At 49.9% G+C, this 23710-nt stretch overlaps 1 protein-coding gene across 1 annotated transcript in view; it reads right to left on the bottom strand.

Annotated features, from left to right (window-relative positions):
* The window catches only part of BRAP (BRCA1 associated protein), a 50639-nt gene that overhangs the window by 15964 nt on the left and 10965 nt on the right, over positions 1-23710 (bottom strand). Inside the window, exons 5-10 of the mRNA XM_015413236.1 lie at positions 21160-21273; positions 16807-16955; positions 13055-13130; positions 9730-9868; positions 8089-8198; positions 5148-5237 (exon numbers count right to left, since the gene is read on the bottom strand). Coding sequence (XP_015268722.1) covers positions 5148-5237; positions 8089-8198; positions 9730-9868; positions 13055-13130; positions 16807-16955; positions 21160-21273 — 678 coding nt within the window. The remainder of the gene's footprint in view (positions 1-5147; positions 5238-8088; positions 8199-9729; positions 9869-13054; positions 13131-16806; positions 16956-21159; positions 21274-23710) is intronic.

The raw sequence follows: 23710 nt of genomic DNA, 5'->3' as shown, positions 1-23710 counted from the left end.
ACATCTAACTGGCTGTCCATATATTGAGAATAAAATAACTGCCATGGGTATCCCACCGGACTAATTGTTGATGCTCCCATTTACAGGTGCTTTTCAGACGATTAAACGTAGAGCCATCGATACTGAAACACAAAGGCTTTACAGCTTAGCCAACAAAACTTGTTCCCCCCTGAACTTTGAGCTGCCTCTTTCGGTAGGCCGAATGGCCCCATATCTATCTGGTATACAAGCACCACAACGGCGTAGAGCCTTTTCTCTAGCAAGATCCAATGCAATTCCATCAGCAATCTGGTATGGGAGATATAACAACATAGTATATGCGAATATACTTTGCCCCTGCAATTCTGGATGTATTGAATCTGTTTCGCATATTTGTTTGCACCGTCAACATTATGTGATTTTACGTGCTAGATATTTAAATCCCATCCTAGCCAACATGACGAACCTTTCTGATGCTTTAAAAGTCTTCTAAATGACTCTGATCCAGAAATATCAATGAACGTAGCCATGTTTTTACAATCACTGATAAAACTACGTCAGGTAAATTTCCAATAATTAAATCTTTTATGCTACATTACGTTTTATAAGTTTGGCTGTATATGGTTTTAAATGTATATTCCTTTTTATAAAAGGTAAAGGTTTCCCTTGCTCGAAAGCCAGTCGAATCCGACTCTAGGGTTGCGGTGCTCATCTCCGTTTCCAAGCCGAAGAGCCAGCGCTGTCCGAAGACGTCTCCGTGGTCATGTGGCCGGCGTGACTGGACGCCAAGGCGCACGGAACGCTGTTACCTTCCCATTGAAGCGGTACCTTTTTATCTACTTCCAATGTCTTGCTTTCGAACTGCTAGGTTGGCAGGAGCCGGGGCCAGAAACCGGAGCCCACTCTGTCATGCGGCACTCGGGTCTCGAACTGCTGAACTACCAACCTTCCAGTCTGCAGTCCAGTGTCTTAACCCTGAGCCACCACAGGCCCTCTCCTAGGGCTATGCTAACGAGTGGCCAAAACCTTGGGTGGGAGGCTGATACACTGACAGGACTCAGTCTATCCTAAAACTGATAGACAACTTAAAAACTGAAAAATCACCAGGCCCAGATGGCATACATCCGAGAGTTCTGAAAGAACTCAAATGTGAACTTGTAGATCTCCTGACAAAGATATGTAATCTTTCCTTAAAATCTGCCTCCATTCCTGAGGATTGGAAGGTAGCTAATGTCACTCCCATCTTTAAAAAGGGTTCCAGAGGAGATCCGGGAAATTACAGGCCAGTCAGTCTGACGTCGATACCGGGTAAATTGGTGGAAACCATTATTAAGGAAAGAATTAGTAGGCACATAGATGAACAAAACCTATTGAGGCAGACTCAACATGGGTTCTGTAAGGGAAGATCTTGTCTCACTAACCTGTTAATGTTCTTTGAGGGGGTGAACAAACATGTGGACAAGGGGGATCCAATAGATATTGTTTACCTTGACTTCCAGAAAGCTTTTGATAAAGTTCCTCATCAAAGGCTCCTAAGTAAGCTCAAAAATCATGGGATAAAAGGACAAGTCCTTTTATGGATCAAAAACTGGCTAATTAATAGAAAACAGAGAGTGAGTATAAATGGGCAGTTCTCTCAGTGGAGGGGGGTAAGCAGTGGGGTACCGCAGGGATCAGTACTTGGTCCACTGCTTTTTAACTTGTTCATTAATGATTTGGAGTTGGGAGTAAGCAGTGAAGTGGCTAAATTTGCGGATGATACGAAGTTGTTCAGGGTGGTGAAAACCAGTGAGGATTGTGAGGCACTCCAAAGGGATCTGTCAAAGATGGGCGAGTGGGCGTCAACATGGCAAATGGGGTTCAATGTGGCCAAGTGCAAGGTGATGCACATTGGAGCCAAAAATCCTAAATATAAATACACATTGATGGGGTCTGAACTGGCAGAGACTGATCAAGAGAGAGATCTTGGAGTTGTAGTAGATAACTCACTGAAAATGTCGAGACAGTGTGTGACTGCAATAAAGAAGGCCAATGCTATGCTGGGGATTATTAGGAAGGGTATTGTAAACAGATCAGCCAATATCATAATGCCGCTATATAAATCAATGGTGCGACCTCATTTGGAATACTGTGTGCAATTCTGGTCACCACACCTTAAAAAGAATATTATAGCTTTGGAAAAAGTACAGAAAAGGGCAACTCGAATGATCAGTGGTCCATCAGTGGTTATTAGCCACAAGGTATAGATAGGGACTCTGGGGCAAGTGATGCTGTGTCATCTTGGTGCTTGGGGGGGGTCAACAGTGGGAGGGCTTCTAGTATCCTGGCCCCACTGGTGGACCTCCTGATGGCACTGGTATTTCTAGCCACTGTGTGATACAGAGTGTTGGACTGGATGGGCCTTGGCCTGATCCAACATTGGCATCTCTTATGTGCTTATGTTCTTATGACTCCTGCATGCCTACCTGTCGGTCACCAAGCAAAGCCGGTCACCCACCTTAGTTTATCAATGTAATGTCATCAGCAGATGCAAATCTTCCTGAATGCAAAATCTAATTACCATCAAGCAGTCAGGTGGGCTTCATTACCTTCTATTGACCTTGCCTGAATGTCTCCCATGAGCCTGCCTCAGGCATGGTTGAAGCCTCCACCCACCCAGCCCTTTTGTCCACCCTGCCTGGATGTGATCACCTTTTGTCACCTTGCTGTGAAGCCACACACCCCTCCCCTCCGCCCCCCTGATGCAGTCAAAGCCAGGAAATCTCCTCTTGGGCTCACCCTGGGATAATCTCCTCTCTGTTGCTTCCTTTGTGTCTTAAAAACTCTCACCTCCCCTTCTTTAAACCCCTCTTTTCCCTACTCCTCCTGATGACGCCTCCCCGGAGAAGAACTCTCACTTGGCCAGGGTCTTGGCTTTCTTTGACTTTTTCTCCTCTCATGTAACGCTTCGTATGCACATCCTTCACACAGCAGTTTCTTTTCCTGTTTTTATGCTTGAGTTTTTCAATTCCTCTACCCCTATATTTCCCTAAATAAACACTAAACCCCCTTTTGGAAAAGATCTGATTGTTTCGTGATTACTGGTAGCCCATTGAGAGGCACTCTGAGCTTGCGGGCACACTGTCCAGGGAGAGATCCCTAAACCACAAGTTCTGCTCCCCTCGATCGGCAAGTGTGTCGGTTTTCCAAGCTAGCTGGGTTGTGGAAGCAGGAAGAGGTTTTCCCCGACACCTAGCTCTGTTGCTGTTGTTCAGTCACACAGTCGAGGCCGACTCTTCGCGACCCCGTGAACCCCATCACGCCAGGCCCTCCTGTCTTCCGTCGTGCTCCGGAGTTTGCTTAACTTCATGTTCGTTGCATCTATGACACTGTCTAACCATCTCATCCTTTGCTGTCCCCGTCTTCTTTGACCTTCAGTCTTTCCCAGCATCGGGGTCTTTTCCAGTGAGTGCTCCCCTCTCATTGGGTGGCCAAAGTATTTGAGCTTCAGCTTCAGTCTCTGGCCTTCCAGGGAACAGTCAGGGTTGATTTCTTTGAGGATCGACTGATTTGATCTCCTTGCAGTCCAAGGGACTCTCAAGAGTCTTCTCCAGCACCATAGTTCCAAAGCATCTATTCTTCGGCGCTCGGCCTTCCTTGTGGTCCAACCATTATGCAGTGCCAACATCATGACCAGGAGGAGTCAAATGGCAGCTGTACGCCGATATGTCAACGGACTGGGCCTCTCTGTCTTGCCTCTCCCTCCATTCCGGGCAAGAGACCCCAGAGTCAGGCTTTGCTCTGAACGATGCTCTGTTGGGGAGGGGGCTTCCCAAGCTGGCCGGTGCTGCGACCCAATCCAATCCAAATCCAAGTTCTGTGCTGTCTGCCTCCAAGGTGACAGCAGGCACTGGGGCGACTGAGCATCGTTTCTGGCTCCAGCTCCATAAAGCTGCGGGTTCATTTTGGCTACTACTCCCTTTCTGCTCCAGAAGGAGAAACTTTTTGGAAGTCTTGCGGAAGCTCGCCAAGAAACAGCTCAGCCTCCTGCTCCCCCTGCAGCATTAAAGGACGGACAGAGAAGGACTCTGATACGGTTCTTTTAAATCCTCACTGTGCTCCCTTTGGATTAGAGGAAGTCCGTGGCAGAGATCCTGCTTTGCAGACAGAAGGCCCCAGGATCCCTCTTTGGCATCTCATTAAAGGGATCTCAGACAGGAGAGCTGGGAAAGATTCCACCAGAGACCACGGACACTGCCGGACAGTCAACAGCGCTGGGCTTGGTGGTCTTCCCCCAGTAACAGGCAGCTGCCTATATGTTCGGGGAGGGGGGGAATGCTGCCCGCTCACCTAAGCCTCCCCGTCCCACATTGCCTTAGCACAACGTGACTTACGGCTCCAACTGGCCCTCTTGAAAGCTGATGGACACACTATCAACACCATAAAGGACCAGCATAGCTTCGGGACCGTCTCCTCTGGTATGTTCCCGGGAGAGCATTACGCTCTGCTGAGAGTAATCTGCTGGTGATCCCTGGCCCCAAAGACACCCAGCTGACCTCCGACCCGGTGGAACTCTCTGCAAACTTCCACCAGGGCCCCGCGGGACTTAATCCAATTCCGCAGGGCCTGTAAGGCACAAATGCTCCACCAGGCTTTTGGTCGAGGGCAGCGACAGTTCCCATCATAGCTGGCACCAGTGTTCCCTCTAAGCTGAGTTAGTGTGAGCTAGCTCACAGTTTTGTAGCCTCTGGCTCACACATTTTTGTCTTAGCTCAGGAAGGATAGCTCCAGAGCAAACTAATTTCTGCAGCAGCCAAATCGCTCGCTCACAACTTTGATGCCAGTAGGTCACAAAGGAGAATTTTTGCTCACAAGACTCCACAGCTTAGGGGGCACATTGGCTGGCACCCTCCCTCTTTTCTTCTTTTCCCCCCTTTTTCCATCTTGCCCATTTCGGCCTCCTCCTTAACCTGCCCCCTGAGATGAGGAGAGTCCAGAGCAGGTTTTTAGATCAAATTATAAACGCCATCGGATCGGAAGAGTGTGAAACTTTGGGATGAACTGATTATTGATTTTAAACTGTGTTTTTGTATATTCATTGTAAACCGCCCAGAGCCCTGCATACTCAGGGATGGGGCGATTCAGACATTTAATAAATAAATACTACTATTACAACAACAACAACTCACCTCTTCAGCTGTGTCTTTCTCTATTCGGACAATCTTGTTCTCCCAGTAGATGCGCTGGGAGTCCAGCTGACTTGTTAGCAAATACGAATACTGCACTCCACGGGGAACGAGAGAAAAGCAAAGAACAACACAGTCAGCTTGTCCTTCGGTCTTCCCAAGTCCTCTCTAACAAAGACACAGATTGCTGCGGCTGGAGCCTCCTGCCTCCATCCTGGATCCAGCTCAAGGCAGGGAAAGGCCCAGAATTCTCTACCAAGAACCCAAATGATGCTCATGAAAGTGATGGAAAACACGCAGGGGTCATTTCGTGCAGGAGGAGTGCACAGGAGCAGAGCTCCGGCAGTAAAGAGCCCAGGGGGCGGGCACATGCAACAAGCCCCACCCCCTGCTCCCAGCAGCCCTCAGTCAGAGCAAGAAGCAGTCAGGTAAGCTGCAGAGGCCCCCCCCCGCCCAAAACAGTCCAGTGGCACCTTTAAGACCAAGTTTTATTCAGGCACAAGCTCTCCCTCCTCTGCGAGGACAGATCTGCATGTTCTCCCCCCCCCCAATAGCTAGCAATCCAAAACAGTCCAGTGGAGCCTGAGCAGTGGGTGTTGCCTTCTGACACACTTCCGGTGATGTCAGGGGGTGTGGCATATGCAAATAAGTTATGCTAATTAGTTATGCTAATGAGCTCCTGCACCTCTTTTTCTACTAAATGGCCCCTGAAAACACGTATTTCCTCGGGGGGTTTGGGCAGTTTTCAGCCACCCCACATTTCTTCAGGGCAATGTGTCAGTGCTTGCTCTCCACTCAAAGAAGGGCTACAGCTCAGGAGTACCTGCTTTGCATCTGTAAGAGGGTCTTGGGTTCAATGTGTGCGACCTCCAGTTGAAAGGATCAGGAGCGGCGGGAGACCACAACCCCAAACCCCGGAGAACCACTGCCAGCTACTATGGACGAAACTGACCTTCATAGACTAAGGCTCTGACTCCGTATGTAGCAGCTCCTTCTGGAAAGTTAGCTTTGCACGGCTGCCAGGAGGAGGGCACTGGAGGTCACAATTACAGGTGGTGATCAGTGTTCCCTCTAAGCTGAGTTAGTGTGAGCCAGCTCGCAGTTTTTTAGCCCCCGGCTCACACATTTTTGTCTCAGCTCGGGAAGGAGGGCTCCAGAGCAAACTAATTGAAGCAGCAGCCAAATCGCTCACTCGCAACTTTCATGCCAGGAGCTCACAAAGTAGAATTTCTGCTCACAAGACTCCACAGCTTAGAGGGAGCATTGCTCCAGAGCAGACTAATTTATGCCAAGTAGCCAAGTCGCTCGCTCACAACTTCCATGCCAGGAGCCCATGAGGCAGAATTTTTGCTCACAAGACTCCTCAGCTTAGAGGGAGCATTGGTGGTGATACTTATTTAGAACATTTATTAGCCCCTGACTGCCCTGCGGAGCTTACAGTGTAAATAAAACAACAGTGACGAGAAATGCACAAAAGACCACAATTTAAAACCTCAGGATACCAATAAATAAAAACTAACGCAGTCCAATGCAGTCCTAATAGCAGAAGGATGGAGGCTCAGAAGGTGTGCTGCCCCCAGGATGGTGACAAAACAGCCTGCTGGGTGAGAGTTCCTTAGGGGAGGGGCCGTGGCTCAGCGGTTAGAGCATCTGCTTGGCATGCAGAAGGTCCCAGGTTCAATCCCCGGCATCCCCAGTTAAAAGGACCAGGCAGGAGATGATGGGAAAGACCTCCTCCTGAGACCCAGAAGAACTATAAAGAGGGGCCGTGGCTCAGTGGTACAGCATCTACTTGGCATGCAGAAGGTCCCAGGTTCAATCCCCGGCATCTCCAGTTAAAAAGGACCAGGCAGTAGGGAATGTGAAAAGACCTTTGCCTGAGACCCTGGAGAGCCGCTGCCAGTCTGAGTAGACAAGGCTGGCCAAACGCCACAGAGGGCACATGAGCAGGGCAGGGAGGCCAAAATTGGCCTGTTGTTTCCCCCACCCTAGCAACTGGTACTCCTTCCTTATGAACACAGAGATTGTATTTAGCCCTTCATGGCTGGATCTGTCCTCCTAACTCTCTTTAAAGCCGCCTCAGATAGCAGCCATCACCACACCCTGTGGCAGCGAGACCCACAAGTTGACTGTGCACTGCAAAAAGAAGAAGAGGAGGAAGAAGAAGAGGAGGAAGAGGTGGAAGAAGAAGAGGAAGAGGAGAAGAGGAGGAGGAGGAAGAGGAGGAGGAAGAGGAAGAGGAGGAGGAAGAGGAAGAGGAAGAAGAGGAGGGAGAAGAAGAGGAAAAGCAAGAAAAGGAAGAAGAAGAGGAAAAGCAAGAAGAGGAAGAAGAAGAGGAGGAAGAAGAGGAAGAGAAGAAGTGGAGGAGGAGGAGAAGGAGATTGGATTTATACCTTGCCCTTCACTCGGAGTCTCAGACCAGCTTACAATCTCCTTTCCCTTCCCCTCCCCACAACAGACACCCTGTGAGGTAGGTGGGACTGAGAGAGCTCTGAAAGAACTACTCTTTTTCAAGAACAGCTGTGCCAGAACTATGACTTGCCCAAGGTCATCCAGCAGCTGCAAGTGGAGGAGTGGGGAATCAAACCCGGTTCTCCCAGATTAGAGTCCACGCACTTAACCGCTACGCCAAAAGGAAGAAGCGATTTCTTTTGCCCGCCCTGAATCTGCTGCTTATTGAGGAGCGGGGAGCTAAGTGGGGTGGACTGCACGGTTCAGCCTACGGGAATCCTCTTCGCTCACTCATTGGAGCCAACCGCAAAGAGGATGCATGCAAGCCCCACCCCCAACATCCTCCACACTGACTTTGCTAAGAATCACTCCTGACGAATAGCACAAAAGCATTGGAAACTCTCAACAGGGTTGCTGTTAAGTGAGCTGCAGGAAATGACAATGGCGGGGGGAACCAAGCACCCGCCCGGATTTGAAGCAGCGGCTCTTTTACCTCCAGTTGCAAGGCGTCAATCTTTTCCTCTTGACACACGTCTCCCTCGCACTCATACTGGACCAGCTTCCCATCGGTCTTACTGGCCACCAGGCGATGGACGTAATTATCTAGAGGCAACAGACAACAGGTGGTCGTGGGCAAGTTGTCCGGGGATTCAAAGGTGAGATGAAACCCGCGCCCAGTTCCGGTTGAGCCCACCTTTACTGAGCTCCTTCTAGTCCCACCCTAAAGATGTCAGAGGACTTGAAGGGTCTATTCACACGAAAGGTAACAGCTCAAATAAACCAACAAGACCAAAAAAAGCTGTCAACAGACGCTTGTCAGCAGTAGCTGCCATGAGTATGATGTATGTTTTAATTGCTTTGCATTCCTTCCCATGCGCTTAATTGTTTCTAAGCTGTAACGCGTATCTCTCAAGGTCACAGAAGGGGTTGGTATGTCTACGTTTCGTGGGAAGCTCTTCACTTCCCCTGCTTTGCAGCCGTTAGATAAGCTGCCAAATGCCCGCGCATGGGAGCCCGTCTAATTGGGTAATACTGGGGGGGGGGGCGCATACTAATGCCCTATATCCTATTATGCGCATAGGTAACCCGGCATTCCTAACAGTGTTCATGTTACTGCATCTATAGCTTTTCAATAAAAGTAAAACCTTTCTAGAAGCGTGTACTTCGTTGTCTTGCTGTGGATCCTGACAACGCTATACAACCAGTGAAAATGATATCATAATATATTAAACGTCAATATCAAATAAGCAATACAGGAAAGTGCAAAGAAGAGGGCCCAAAAGGAGCTGCAGTTGACAAAGTTCTCCGGAACAGCGTTTCGTTTTGTGAGGACTTCTTCTGAACAGGACCACACCAACAACTGCATCTTCTATTGTTTGTTCATCACTGAATATACTGACATGATAGCAATAGCTTCACAGAAGTCATAGCCTCCGTTCTCAAGTTTAAACATAGTAAATTCCAAGCGGGAAGGCTAAACGAAAGCACACTTGTCCTGTTCAGAGAAAGTCCTCACGGAACGAAGCGCTGTTCCGGAGAACTTCGTCAACTACAGCTACCTTTGGACACCCTTCTTTGCACTTTCCTGTATTGCTTGTTAGATATTGATGTTTAATATATTATGGTATCATTTTCACTGGGTGTATAGTGTCTATCGACAGCGTTTTTTGGTCTTGTCAGGACTTGAAGGGTGGAAATGCTCCTCTAGCCAAGACCCTCACAGGATGGCTCAACTATCCCCCTACAGAACTGATCTTGTGCTGCGGAGGTACTGTTTCGGGGCTCCCAGCCTTAAACCTCCATAACAGATCACTAACAGCAGCAAGACCATTGCAAGCAAGAGCCACGGCGGCACACCCCTGTGGCCCAGCCAGCCCACATGAACCCACTTGTCATTCTCCCATCTGAAAAAAAATATATGCCAGCTTATTTGGCTTGTGCTTGGGGTAGGAAGAGATCTCACAGACAAAAGGAGGTTTCTGTGCCCGGAAAGAGAGAGAACAAGCTCCCCCAGGACATGTGGGGCCATGTGGGATTCAATGAAGTTCCGCGGGGCCTGTGAGACGGAGCTCTTCTGCCAAGCGTTCGAGTGAGATGCCACATTAACCCCGCTGCTTAAGGAAAAGAGAAATACCTCCAGCATAGTCCCAGACTCTGTGATTAGTGAGCTGCATGGCGTACGTATGCTGCGTCTCTTCAAAATGCTTGTAGGCGTGCCGACTCACGTAGCGTCCACATCCGATGTGCCCGCATATTAGACAGATCCAAAGGTTCTGCGTGACGAAAGCGTTAGAAGATTTGTTGTAAACAAAGAGCCAAGAAAGGCACGTTAAGGACTAGCAAAACTGAGTTCACATGCAGGTGTGTAGCCGTGTTGGTCTGAAGCAGCAGAACAATGTGGCACCTTGAAGACCAACGGAGTTTTATTCAAGAGGTGAGTTTCTGTGTGCACGCACACTTCTTCAGAAGTACCCGAAGAAGCGTGCGTGCACATGAAAGCTTATACCTTAGATGAAACTTTGCTGGTCTTAAAGGTGCCCCTGGACTCAGATTCCGTTCTTATCCCAAGACTGATTTCAATATGAGCAAACTACGCAACACTGAATTATTCAAGAGGGTTTTTCTAGGCATGCAATAGGTAAGGCACTGTTATAAAAGGCTTCGCAAAGTTGCTGTTATAGTTAAGAACATAAGAACATAAGAGACGCCAGTGTTGGATCAGGCCAGTGGCCCATCTAGTCCAACACTCTGTTGTCACACAGGGGCCCAAAATACCAGGGTCCATCAGGAGGTCCAGCAGTGGGGCCGGGACACTAGAAGCCCTCCCACTGTTGCCCCCCCCATCCATGCTTGTTCCTGCACCCACCTCCTGTGGCAGTGAATTCTGCTCCATATGCTTATCTAATTCCCTTTTGAAGCCGTCCATGTTTCTAGCCACCACCACTTCCTGTGGCAGTGAATTCCATGTGCTAATCACTCTCTGGGTGAAGAAGGACTTCCTTTTATCTGTTCTAACCCGACCGCTCGGCAATTTCATGGAGTGCTCACGAGTTCTTGTATTGTGAGAAAGGGAGAAAAGTACCTTTCTCTCAACCTGCTCTACCCCATGCATAATCTTATAAACCTCGATCATGTCACCCCTCAGCCGTCGTTTCTCCAAGCTCAAGAGCCCCAAGCGCTTTAACCTTTCTTCACAGGGAAAGTGTTCCAACCCTTTTATCATTTTAGTTGCCCTTTTCTGCACTTTTCCCAATGCTATAATATCCTTTTTGAGGTGTGGTGACCAGAACTACACACAGTACTTCAGATGAGGTCGCACCATCGATTTATACAGGGGCATGATGATACTGGCTGATTTGTTTTCAGTTCCCTTCCTAATAATCCCCAGCATAGTGCTGGCCTTTTTCATTGCAGTCACACACTGTCTCGACATTTTCGTCGAGCTATCTACTACGACTCCAAGATCTCTCTCTTGGTCCGTCTCCTGCCAGTTCAGACCCCATCAACGTGTATTTATAGTTAGGATTTTTGGCTCCAATGTGCATCACTTTGCACTTGGCCACACTGAACCCCATTTGCCATGTAGACACCCACTCGCCCAGCCTCCTGTTGTGTCATTTTTCATCGTTTAATACGTCATATGAACCCTTATGTGTTGCTTCGGTTCTATTTTTTACATTTCTGGTAAGACCTACAGCCCAAATAGGTCTTATGATGATAAAAGGGTTGGAACACTTTCGCTATGAGGAAAGGTTAAAGTGCTCGGGGCTCTTTAGCTTGGAGAAACAACGGCTGAGGGGTGACATGATCGAGGTTTATAAGATTATGCATGGGGTAGAGCAGGTTGAGAGAAAGGTACTTTTCTCCCTTTCTCACAATACAAGAACTCGTGAGCACTCCATGAAATTGCCGAGCGGTCGGGTTAGAACAGATAAAAGGAAGTCCTTCTTCACCCAGAGAGTGATTAGCACATGGAATTCACTGCCACAGGAAGTGGTGGTGGCTAGAAACATGGACGGCTTCAAAAGGGAATTAGATAAGCATATGGAGCAGAGGTCCATCAGTGGCTATTAGCCACAAGGTATAGATAGGAACTCTGGGGCAAGTGATGCTCTGTATTCTTGGTGCTTTGGGGGGGGGGGCAACAGTGGGAGGGCTTCTAGTGTCCTGGCCCCACTGCTAGACCTCCTGATGGCACCTGGTATTTCTGGCCACTGTGTGACAGAGTGTTGGACTGGATGGGCCTTTGGCCTGATCCAACATTGGCGTCGCTTATGTTCTTATGTATGTTCTTATGTTCAAATCATAGTTCATTGTTCATCGAACATCCCATCCTGTTGATTGCTTTGGCTCACGTAAATAAATAAATAAGCTGCCTGATTTGCCTTGTGCCAAATATGTGCTTAAGGGGACAGAAGGAACGGGCCCGGCCATGGTCAGGGGGCCCGTACGCAGGTTCCCCCAGGGCTAAGGAACCCAGGGACCGTCGAGGATTGCGAGGAGGACACACTTGCTCTCCAAGAAGAGTGAACCCTCCCTCCTGTAGGTCCCCCCTCAGAGCCTTTGTGATACACAAATCTGTGACTGCGTGCTCCCGTGCTGAATTGGAAACACACAGTTGGAATCCAACGAGTTCGATGAATATCTGTTTAACGCACTGGAAACGGGAAATACAGGGCTGAATGCCTCAGCACCTCAGCCATTCCAAAACTGAATTCTGCCGTAACCAGGAAGGGCAGAAGGTCTTATACCCCAAATGACATCACATATAGTTTACACATTAAAGAATCTCTAACTAGTACCAAGCAGTTGATATCATACAAGCATCATTTGTCTTTAAACCTTGCTATTGGTCTCTCTTGTATTGTCAGTGATTGCATTTGTTGATCTGCTCTTCAGAGCAATGGGAACATTGGGGAACACTGAGAACCTCTCTGACCTTAGCGAAGCTAGTCCCTCTTTCCCTTGTTTCTGGAGAGCTAGGTGATAAGGGTTATGATTCACATTCAGCTTCGCTCTCGACGCCCTTGCAGTTTCTTGAATACACATCCCATTCTTATTGCATCCTAATTCTATCCCCAGAGGCGTCTACTAATGCTTTTCCTTAACATATATAGCTTAATATATATAGGTGCAGTTATAAAATATGTTCTACTATAAGCTTCTCTAATCAGAAGATCCTAGGTTACATACCAAGATCTGGATCTATTATAATTAAACTTCTGAAGGCACAATGACAGCTGTCAATATATAAACATGTCGGAGGAAATGTCAGACCCCCACATTCAGAAACCACATTCATTTTCCCCCTTGTCCTACATTTACAAAGCACATCCAGGGGATTGTCAGATCGAAGCTACCAGCTCTTCAAGCCCCTCTTGGTGATAGAGAGCGACGGCAGCCGTCAGATCAAGTCAAATACCTCCCTCGCCCACCCAACCCCGCAGCCGTCCACTCACTTCTTGGACTCCGCACTCAAAGCACTTGTTCTCCTCCACGGGCTCTGGCGTTTGGCAATACCTGCACACGGGACACCTGCGGAGTCGGGAAACAGCTGCTATTACAATTCAGGCCAGAGACAGGTGACACAGCCTGAGGGCAGAAATACACGACACGGTTAAAACAAGGTGGGGCATGTTCAGCCCAGGGTAGCCGCCACGTCCCCCAACACACACACTTTCAGTACACTGACTTATTCGGCCACCAGCTCTTGCGAGAACCCCCTGCTTTCATTCCCCCCCAAGTTTACAGTCCTCAAGGAGACTGGCCCAAAATGGTGAGTGACTCAGGGCTCTTTTTGTAGCAGGAACGCCTTTGCAATTAGGCGACACACCCCTAATGTAGCCAATCCTTCAAGAGCTTACAGTACCCCCTGTAAGAAGAGCTCTGTAAGCTCTTGGAGGATTGGCTACATTAGGGGACGTGTCACCCAACATGCAAAGGAGCTCCTGCTACAGAAAGAGCCCTGGGCGACACACCCCTAATGTAGCCAATCCTCCAAGAGCTTACAGTACCCCCGGTAAGAAGAGCTCTGTAAGCTCTTGGAGGATTGGCTACATTAGGGGGCGTGTCGCCTAATATGCAAAGGAGTCCCTGCTACAAAAAGAGCCCTGGCTGAGTGTGCTCAGCTGGCTTTCCCAGGTACCACCCTTCCAAAGGCTGGCTGCTCTGAACTTCCCTGGACAAGAATTCGAAAGCAAAAGAGTCACCTGCAAAATCCCTCTGCCTGATCTCTGCCTCATCGTGATTTAACCCCTGATTTCACCCGAGGTCTGGATCCTAGGCGTTGGCCCTGCAGTCCTTGTGTAGATGCAAAAGTATGACTCTTGGACACACACACCTCCTCCCACCCAGAGAGAGAACAGAAAATAAAGGTCTATTCTGTGTATCTGAAGGTATCATTTCATTACATGATCCCCCCCCCCCCGGCCCAATAACAGGGGGCTGACTGGGTGGCCAGGGAGATTGTGTCCCCAGATATGGCACCATCCGGTTCACCTGTTACTGCCTTCTCACAAGGAAAGGAAAGGAATGTGCATCCAAACATTCATACCAAGCTTAGAGTTTACCCCAGAACATGGCGACTAGACAGAACTCCAATGGTTCTAAGCAGGAAGGGAGTCTGGAGAACAGAGCTAAATTGAGGGGGCCAGAGACGAAGTTCTAGACCTACTGGGGAAATTAAAAAATGTTGTCTCCAGGTCCTGATGGCACACACCCGAGAGTTCTTAAGGAACTCAGATGCGAGATCGTTGATCTACTAACCCATATATGTAACCTATATCTGTAACCTATCACTAAATTCAGCCGCTGCGCCAGAAGACTGGAGAGTAGCAAATGTTACACCAATTTTTAAAAAGGGATCCAGAGGGGAACCAGGAAATTACAGGCCCGTTAGCCTATTGCCTGTCTGTATGGAAGTATTATTTGGTATTGTGGTGTGTCCCCCTTAAGGCTCTGGAGCGAAATACCATCCGGGCCTTGTAGGGAGGATATAAGAAAACTTGGCAATTGTTCAAGCAGCAGCTGGAGCTAATTGAGGCACCGTTACTGACCAAGCCGGCAGTGGAACAGAGACAACAGTTCAGGAGAGAAAAGCAAGTTTTCTTCCACCAAGGTGGCTTTTTGATAAAAGACTTTTCATTCTCGTTTCTCCTGCTTGTAGCCTTGCCAACCTCCTGTTGAGAATAACTAACTTCCCAGCACTCTGCTCAGGACCGTCTCCGTTCTAGCGGCTTGAGAACTACTCCTTCAGCCACTCAGCACATTGCCTCAGTGTTTTAAGTCTTTGAGAATATTATTATTTATCCCGGTGTTTTTATCTCTGGAGCAAATTAGGAGAAACTGTAATCAAAGATAGAATGGTTAGGCACACAGAGGGACAAAGACTGACGAGGGGAAATCAGCATGGCTTCGGCAAAGGGAAGTCCTGCCTCACCAACCTTTTGGAGTTCTGTAGCATGTTGACAAGGGTGACCCAGTAGACATTATATACCTGGACTTTCAAAAGGCTTCTGACGAGGTACCTCACCAAAGACTCCTCAGTAAACTTAGCAGTCATGGGAGAAGAGGACAGGCTCTCTTGTGAGTTAAAAACTGGCAGCAAAGAGCAGGAATCAACGGGCACTTCCCCCAACGGAGGGAAGCAAGCAGCCGGGTCCCACAAGGATCAGTATTGGAGCCGGTACTATTTAATCTATTCATAAATTATCTGGAACTAGGGGTGAGTAGTGTAGTGGCCAGGTTTGCAGAGGACACAAAATTATTCAGGATGGTGCAAACCACGGTTGACTGATGAGCTTCAAGAGGACCCCCACAAACTGGGTGAGTGGGCGACAATGTGGCAGATGAAGTTCAGTGTCGGTAAGTGTACAGTGATGCACACGGGGACAAAAAAACCCGCAACTTCAAGTCTAGGCTAATGGGGTCTGAACTTGTTGAGACTGAGAGGGGAAAAGATCTTGGGGTCGTGGGGGATAGCTCGATGAAAGGGTCAACCCAGTGAGCTGCAGCAATGAAAAAGGCAAGTCATGTCAGGGATTACTGGGAAATGGACTGAGAGTAAAAACCCCGATAGTGTAATGCCCCTGTGCAGATCTATGGTAGGGCCTCATTTGGAGTAGTGTCTACCAGTGTGCCCTCTAAGCTGAGTGAGTGTGAGCTGGCTCACAGTTTTGTAGTCTCCGGCTCACACCTTTTTGCCTTAGCTCAGGAAGGACGGCTCCAGAGCCAACTAATTTATGCGGCAGCCAAATCGCTTGCTCACAACTTTAATGCCAGTGACTTATAAAGCAGAATTTTTGCTCACAAGACTCCACAGCTCAGAGGGAACATTGGTGTCTACAGTTCTGGTCACCGTATCTCAAAAAGGACATCGCAGAGCTGGAAAAAGTACAGAGGAGACCAGTGCTGTGGAGTCCTGTGAGCAAAAATTCTGCTTTATAAGTCACTGGCATTAAAGTTGTGAGCAAACGATTTGGCTGCTGCATAGATTAGTTTGCTCTGGTGCCACTCTTCCTGAGCTAAGACAAAAATGTGTGAGCCGGAGGCTAAAAAACTGTGAGCTAGCTCACGCTAACTCAGCTTAGAGGGAACACTGGAGGAGACCAACCAAGGGGATAAGGGGATTGGAACACCTCTTCCCTCTGAGGAAAGGCCGAGGAGTCTGGGACTTTCCAATTCAGGAAAGAGACGACTGAGGGGGGACGTGATAGAGGTTTATAAAACTATACATGGGGTGGAGAGAGTTGACAAGGAGAAATTTTTCTCCCTCTCCCAAAATATTAGAACTCAGGGGCTGGCCCATTTTGTCTCTGGGCTGAGGACGTGAGCAAGCGTAGGCCGGGCAAACAATTTGTCTTAATATTCTACCTTTGAGGCCAGTTCACACAGACGAGTTGACCCAAGTTGTGTGAATTGGCTACTGCAAGCCAGTTTTGCCGGGGAAACAGCTTTCTCGAGTGCAAAACTACCCGTTTAAAAGAGGTCTGCCCTCAAAAGCGCCTGCCTCAGCTGATCAGACGAACGCGCTCTTCGTAACACCACGGGATACTTCAGGAGAAGCGCCTTTACTGGGGGGGGACGGACATGCTATCACCAAGTTCGGCCTCCCCCAACTTAAGCGTCCCTTTCAGTGATTTCGACCCCCTGCAAACAGCCCCTCCTCCCAACACACCCTGCTGCCAACTACGGAGCAAAGAGAACAGCTTACGTGGTGTCCTCCCACCGCTGCAGGCACTGGCTGTGGAAACTGTGGTTGCAGAGGGTGGTGAGAATCCCATTGACGGACTCGTCCATCCTCTCCAGGCAGACGGTGCACTTGGGAAGCTCGGTCAGGTCCATGACTGGAAGGCTGGCTCCCTTCACAAGAAGAACGCCACGTCTTTGTCAGTCCCTGAGACACTGGGCCACCCGTGCCGCTCGGCACCCCTTAATGCCTGCAACGGACCTTGCTTGGCTTCTTAACAACTGTCGCGGGCAACCCTAATCCACTGCCCACTGTGCAACTGCCCAAAAGACAGCTGCGCTCCTCCCTCGCGGCAGATGGGACCCGGAAGAAAGGCCAAGGAGCCAACGGAGGCCTACGTCCGTCCGATACATAAAGGAGACTGAGGGGGAGGGGAGAAACAAGATCAACCTGCAGCAAAAAGAAGCACACTGTGAGGTGTGCGGGATGGAGACAGATCAAGGTGGGCAGCTGTCTGTAGCAGGAGAAAAGAGCAAGAGTCCAGGAGCACCTTCAAGACTAACAACATTTGTGGCAGGGGGGGAACTTTCATGAGTCACTGCCAATGCTCCTTCTAAACCAGGGGTGTCGAACTCATTTGGGCTGGATCTGACATAAATGAGACCTTGTTGGGCCGGGCCATGCGTGTCATTCAATGTAACGCCAGGTAGCGGAGATATAAACTTTATGAAGGACACAAACACAAAGGTTTTTTTTTTACTTAAAATAAAAACATGCCTAAAACATTAGCACTCTTGCAATATTTTGCTTATTTAACAGTGTATGATAACTGACACCTATTGCTCTGTATGACTGCATCACAATGTCTGTGCTGTTGCCATCTTGAGTATGCTGTTCAGGTGTGTATCTGTAAGCTGCAAACCTACGATGACGCAGCAGCAGCAGAACTGAAAGAAGACACATAAGACAGCCCAGTTCCACTGCGGGCCTGATAGAAGCCCTCTGGGGGCCTGATCCGGCCCCCGGGCCGCATGTTTGACACCCCAGGTCTAAGCTGTGGAGTCTTGCGAGCAAAAATTCTACTTTGTGAGCTCCTGGCATTAAAGTGGTGAGCGAGCGAATTGGCTGCTGCATAAATTAGTTTGCTCTGGAGCCATCCCTCCTGAGCTGAGATAAAAGTCTGTGAGCTGGAGGCTAAAGAACTGTGAGCTAGCTCACACTAACTCAGTTTAGAGGGAAACACGGATACCAGCTTATTTCACAAATGGCTAATGCCTCATAACTAGCTCTGATACACCTATTTAAAATGGGGCCCATAGTTCACTACTCTCTCTCGACCTAATGCTACAATGATGTCTGTGATACAGTGCTCAGTTACAGATCTATGTTAACAACGGTATCCAAGGTTCTGTGTCAACACACTCTCACCGCATGGCATCACCGAAGGGTTGTGATTTAATCCTCTAAGGTTCCCACCAGTGTTCCCTCTAAGCTGAGTCAGTGTGAGCTAGCTCACAGTTTTTTAGCCTCCGGCTCACACGTTTTTGTCTGAGCTCAGGGAGGATGGCTCCAGAGCAAACTAATTTATGCAGCAGCCCAATCGCTCGCTCACAATCTTAATGCCAGGAGCTCACAAAGTAGAACTTTGGCTCACAAGACTCCACAGCTTAGAGGGAGCATTGGTACCCACTGTTTATGGCAACGCACTCTGACCGAACTGTATTGATTGGAGTTCTTGAATGTAGATATATAAAATTTCAATAAAAATTAAAAAAAAAAAGATTCTGTTAGTCTTTAAGGTGCTCCTGGACTCTTGCTCTTTTCTACTAGGGTGGAAACAGGACGCCATTCGCCGATGCGGGTCTTTCTGATGTCCTGCGACCTGGGAACCCTCTCCTCCCTGGGGAACTGCCTGCCAGGAAGCCTCCTGGTCCACTCCAACCGAAGGCATCCTCACAGCTTCTCCCCCATCCGGCTCTGAGACACACCGTTCTGTACCCAAGACTTCGTCACCAGCTTCAGGGCTAAAATTTAAACTGCTCCCTCTCGTCTCTCTCCCGCTATTCTTTTCCTGCTGCTTCCTTCTGCAACGGGGCCAGCATCAGAAGAGGAAAGCCAGGATTTGTAACGGAGATCAAGAGAGCAGAGGGGTGACCAGTTTCCGGAGGACCGAGGAACAGCCATTTCAGAGGAGACCAGAGAAGGGAGGCTGGGAGGGGAGCGGCGGTGAATGGCTGCGAGAGACCGAGAGAGAGGGGGGCCATAATGCTAGAAATGGGCATCAGAAGGCTGAGGAAAAGTGATACCAGCTGGATGGATGGGAAAAGGAACTGGGTTGAGAAGTGGAGGGGAGGGGAGGAGGAGGAGGAGATTGGATTTATACCCCGCCCTTCACTTGGAGTCTCAGAGCGGTTTACAATCTCCTTTCCCTTCCCTGTGAGGTAGGTTGGGGTGAGAGAGCTCTTTTGGGGACTGCTCTTGAGAGAACAGCTCTGAGAGAACTTGTGACTGACCCAAGGTCACACCAGCAGCTGCATGTGGAGGAGGTGGGGAACCAAACCTAGCTCTCCCAAATTAGAAGAAAAAGAGGAAGAGATTGGATTTATACCCTGCCCTTCACTACCTAAAGGTGTCTCAGAGCGGCTTACAAACTCCTTCCCCTTCCCCTCCCCTCAACAGACACCCTGGGAGGTAGGCGGGGCTGAGAGAGCTCTTTCGAGGACTGCCCTTGAGAGAACAGCTGAGAGAAGGAGAAGAGATTGGATTTATACTCTGCCCTTCACTACCCAAAATTGTCTCAGAGCGGCTTACAAACTCCTTTCCCTTCCCCTCCCCACAACAGACACCCTTGTGAGGTAGGCGGGGCTGAGAGAGCTCTGACAGAAACTGCTCTTTTTCAAGGACAGCTCTTATCAGAACTACGGCTTGCCCAAGGTCATCCAGCCAGGTGCAAGTGGAGGAGTGGGGAATCAAACCCGGTTCTCCCAGATTAGAGTCCGCGCTCCTAACCACTACACCAAACTGGGGGGCATAGCAGCTACCAAACGTGTGGGTTGGTCACAAATAAGCAATGCCTTCTAGCTGTTGCTCAAGGCACCCTCTCTAGCGGGATCAGTCAGGCTGCAGGCGATGCTGGGAAAGTGGTTAGACATGGGGGGGGGGCAGTGGGATCAACAGCAGCAAAGAGAGCCAGTTTGGTTCAGTGGTTCAGTGCACGGACTCTAATCTGGGAGAACCGGATTTGATTCCCCACTCCTCCATTTGCAGCTGCTGGGTGACTTTGGGCAAGCCGTAGTTCTGGCAGAGCTGTCCTTGAAAAAGAGCAGTTTCTGTCAGAGCTCTCTCAGCCCCACCTGCCTCACAGGGTGTCTGTTGTGGGGAGGGGAAGGGAAAGGAGATTGGAAGCCACTCTGAGACTCCGTTGGGTAGTGAAGGGTGGGGTATAAATCCAATCTCTTATACTTCAAAGAAAGAAGGAAGGTCAGCAGTACAAAGGAGGTCGGGTGGGCACTTGTGCTTGAAAGAGACCTGGTGTTCTGGGCAGGAGTGCCATAGGGCTAGAAAAATGGGTTAAGGGAAAGAAGAAGAAGAGATTGGATTTATACCCCGCCCTTCACTCGGAGTCTCAGAGTGGCTTACAATCTCCTTTCCCTTCCCTGTGAGGTAGATGGGGCTGAGAGAGCTCTTTTGAGGACTGCTCTTGAGAGACCAGCTCTGAGAGAACCTGTGACTGACCCAAGGTCACACCAGCAGCTGCATGTGGAGGAGGTGGGGAACCAAACGTGGCTCTCCCAGATTAGAAGAAGAGGAAGAGATTGGATTTATACCCCGCCTTTCACTACCCAAACGTGTCTCAGAGCGGCTTATAAACTCCTTTCCCTTCCCCTCCCCACAACAGACACCCTTTGAGGTGGGTGGGGCTGAGAGAGCTCTGACAGAAACGACTCTTTCAGGAACAGCTGTGCCAGAGCTTGTGGCTGACCCAAGGTCACATCAGCAGGTGCAAGTGGAGGAGTGGGGAATCAAACCCGGTTCTCCCAGATTAGAGTCCGCGCACTGAACCACGACACCAAACTGGAAAGGAAGTGGGCGGAAGGGGGGGTCAGCTACCCTAAGGTTTGGCTTGGTCATGTGCTGTCAGCAGCTGGGATGCCCAACAGCGACTGGCCAAAAATGTTGCAGTGAACTTCAAGGCAGGGAGAAGAATTCAAGTTCAGCTTGAATTGTTCGGCTTTGGCTTTCGCAAGCTTTAGATTCCGCGAGCACCTCAGGGAAGCAGAGGGGGCTGTGAAGTTCGTATGCCTCCTCTCAAGAAGATGAAGGGGAGGGTCCCGAGCTGCCCAAAAGCGTCTGCAAAGAGCGGAAGGAACGACTCACCTCTTCTGACTTGAAGACTTCGGCCCTCTCCACGTAGACCAGCTGGCAAACGTCTTCTTCTATGGAGTTGAACTGCCGGCCGTTGCAAGTCACGTAAAAGCTGTCCGCGTCTGCCTGGATGGGGGGAGGCAAAGGCAGGGGGCTGAACAGACGTCTCCCCAAACGCCTACTGACACTACTGAGAAGAGCAAAGAGCATTTCCTAGGCCAGTGGCGCTCCATCCACGTGGCAGGCCCACCCACTGCCCACCTCCCCTGCCGTAGTCTGCCCCCACCCCCAAGGAAGCCTGGCAGGAGCTGCAATGGTACGGAAGAAACAGCAATGGCGGGAAGGCTGGGCTGACTCAGCCCGACACAGAGGCAGCCCCAAAGAACGGAGATGCAAACCAAGAAGACCCCGAGTCAACCCTCGTATCTGAGACCTCCGTCAAGCCACTCACAGACTCAGTATCCCCATCAGCAACATGGGGATAATAATACAGGCCCACCCGAGAGAGCTGGTGTATGGACTACTGAGAGAACATCCTCCAAACACCAAAAGCGTCACATAAATCCTAAGCACTGAAGCTACAGTGGAGAAGAAGCTCCTGGGTCGGTTCCTTGAAATCTGTTCTTGTCAATAATCTTCCCTCTCTTCAATAGCTTTAGCAGTTCTCGGGTAATGGGGGGGGGGGGGGTTTCACAGTTCTTTGGGCCGTGGTGGCTCGGAGGTTAAGACACTGAGCTGCAGACCGGAAGGTCTGTAGTTCGGCGGTTCGAGACCTGAGTGCCGCGTGACTGAGTGAGCTCCCGCCTCTGGCCCCGGCTCCTGCCAGCCTAGCAGTTCAAAAGCAAGAAGCTGCAAGTAGATAAATAGGTACCGCTTCAATGGAACAACGTTCCGTGCGCCTCAGCATCTTTTCATGCCAGCCACGTGACCACGGAAACGTCTTCGGACAGCGCTGGCTCCTCAGCTTGGAAACGGAGATGAGCACCGCCCCCTAGAGTCGGATTCGACTGGCTTTCGAGCAAGGGAAACCTTTACCTTTTACAACAGTTCTTATGCTCCTCAGATCCAAATACAGTTGCTGTCTTTTTTTATCAGTGCAGTTTCCGGAATCAGCACACCCAGTTGGACTGGAGCAAAATGGGGACCAAGCCCTATGAGGAAAGGCTGAGACTGTTCAGTCTGGAGGAGGAGTTTGAGGGGGGACATGAATTGCTCTCTTGAAGTATTTGAAGGGCTTTCACTTAGAGTAGGAGGGCGGGGAGCTGTTCCTGTGGGCAGCAGAGGAGAGGACTTGCAATCATGGGTTTAAATTAAGGGGGGGAAGGTATCGGCTGGATCCTAGGAAGAAATTTCTGACGGTCAGAGTTGTGCCACAGTGGAGCCAGCTGCCTGGGGAGGTGGTGAGCTCCCCCTCGCTGGCAGTCTTTCAGCAGCGGCTGGACGAACACTGGTCAGGGATGCTCTAGGCTGATCCAGCATTGAGTAGGGGGGGTTGGACTAGATGCCCTCAATGGCTCCGTCCAACTCTCTAATTCTATGGTTCTATGAAACTCAAACAGAAACACGAACTCTTGAAATTACAACAGAAGGAGAGACCACTGCCTGAAAGCTGCAAGCGCCTTTGTTTTTCTCAGCCACATGGCTGAGGCCAGCGTATCCTGAGGTGAGGCGGCTGCCAGGCCCAGGGATTCCGACAGGGCCCCATGCCACCCCCCTCTCACCTGCGTGCCCTGACCCCCCACTTTCTTGCCAGCCTTCCTCCCGCCTGTGCTTTTGGCCACACGTTCTGCACAGGGCCGCTGAGAGAAGGATGCGTGTACAGCAGGAAGCACGGGTGGGTGGGAAGGCTTGTGAACGACCTGTGGGGAATGGGCCATGAGGGACGTGCGGATGGGGCAGGCAGGAAAGGGGCCACACGTGGGGGGGGATGGTGGCAGGCAGGGGAGGGGGCCCCCCCAAACTCGGAACCAGCCCTGATTGGCAGTCTTCGGAGCTGCATCACACCACACAGTGTCATGAAGACGGAACCGTCTTAGGCAGCGCTGGAGAAGCACCAAAAGAAGGGGTGACGCTTTCGTTTCCAGTTCTCTGTTTTTCAGACTCAGAAGATGTAGAATATTGTGAGCTTCATGCTGTGTTTAGAGGGAGCTCTGGGACCTTCAGACGTTTCGCAGGGGCTCTTCAGCACGAGATCAGGAATGGAGGACAAGCATCCCTGGAAGAGAGCCAGCCCATCCTGGCAGTTCACAGCCGTAGGAGAGCGGTGGGCTTATTCTCAAGGTGCCCCCAGTTTGGACAGGGTCATGTTGAGGCCCAACAGGCTCAGCCAGCACTCCGCATGCACTGAGCGTGCGCCATACAACAAGCCTCTGTCCCCAGAAGCCTCAGTGCATGCAGGAATTCCTCAGCAAACTCGTCTGTGTGGAAGGCGGATATGTTTTACGATTACCGGGCATGACACCAAGGGGTGTGCCTAAGGCTATCTGGTCACCGTGCCATCCACAGACGACCCATGCTGGATGTTCTGGCAATGGTCCTACCAGGAGAAGAAATATGATTTCTC

This window comes from Gekko japonicus, unplaced genomic scaffold (genome assembly GCF_001447785.1).
Source record: "Gekko japonicus isolate JY-2015 unplaced genomic scaffold, Gekko_japonicus_V1.1 scaffold10, whole genome shotgun sequence".
Lineage (NCBI taxonomy): Eukaryota > Metazoa > Chordata > Lepidosauria > Squamata > Gekkonidae > Gekko > Gekko japonicus.
This window is presented reverse-complemented; position numbering and strand designations above follow the sequence as displayed.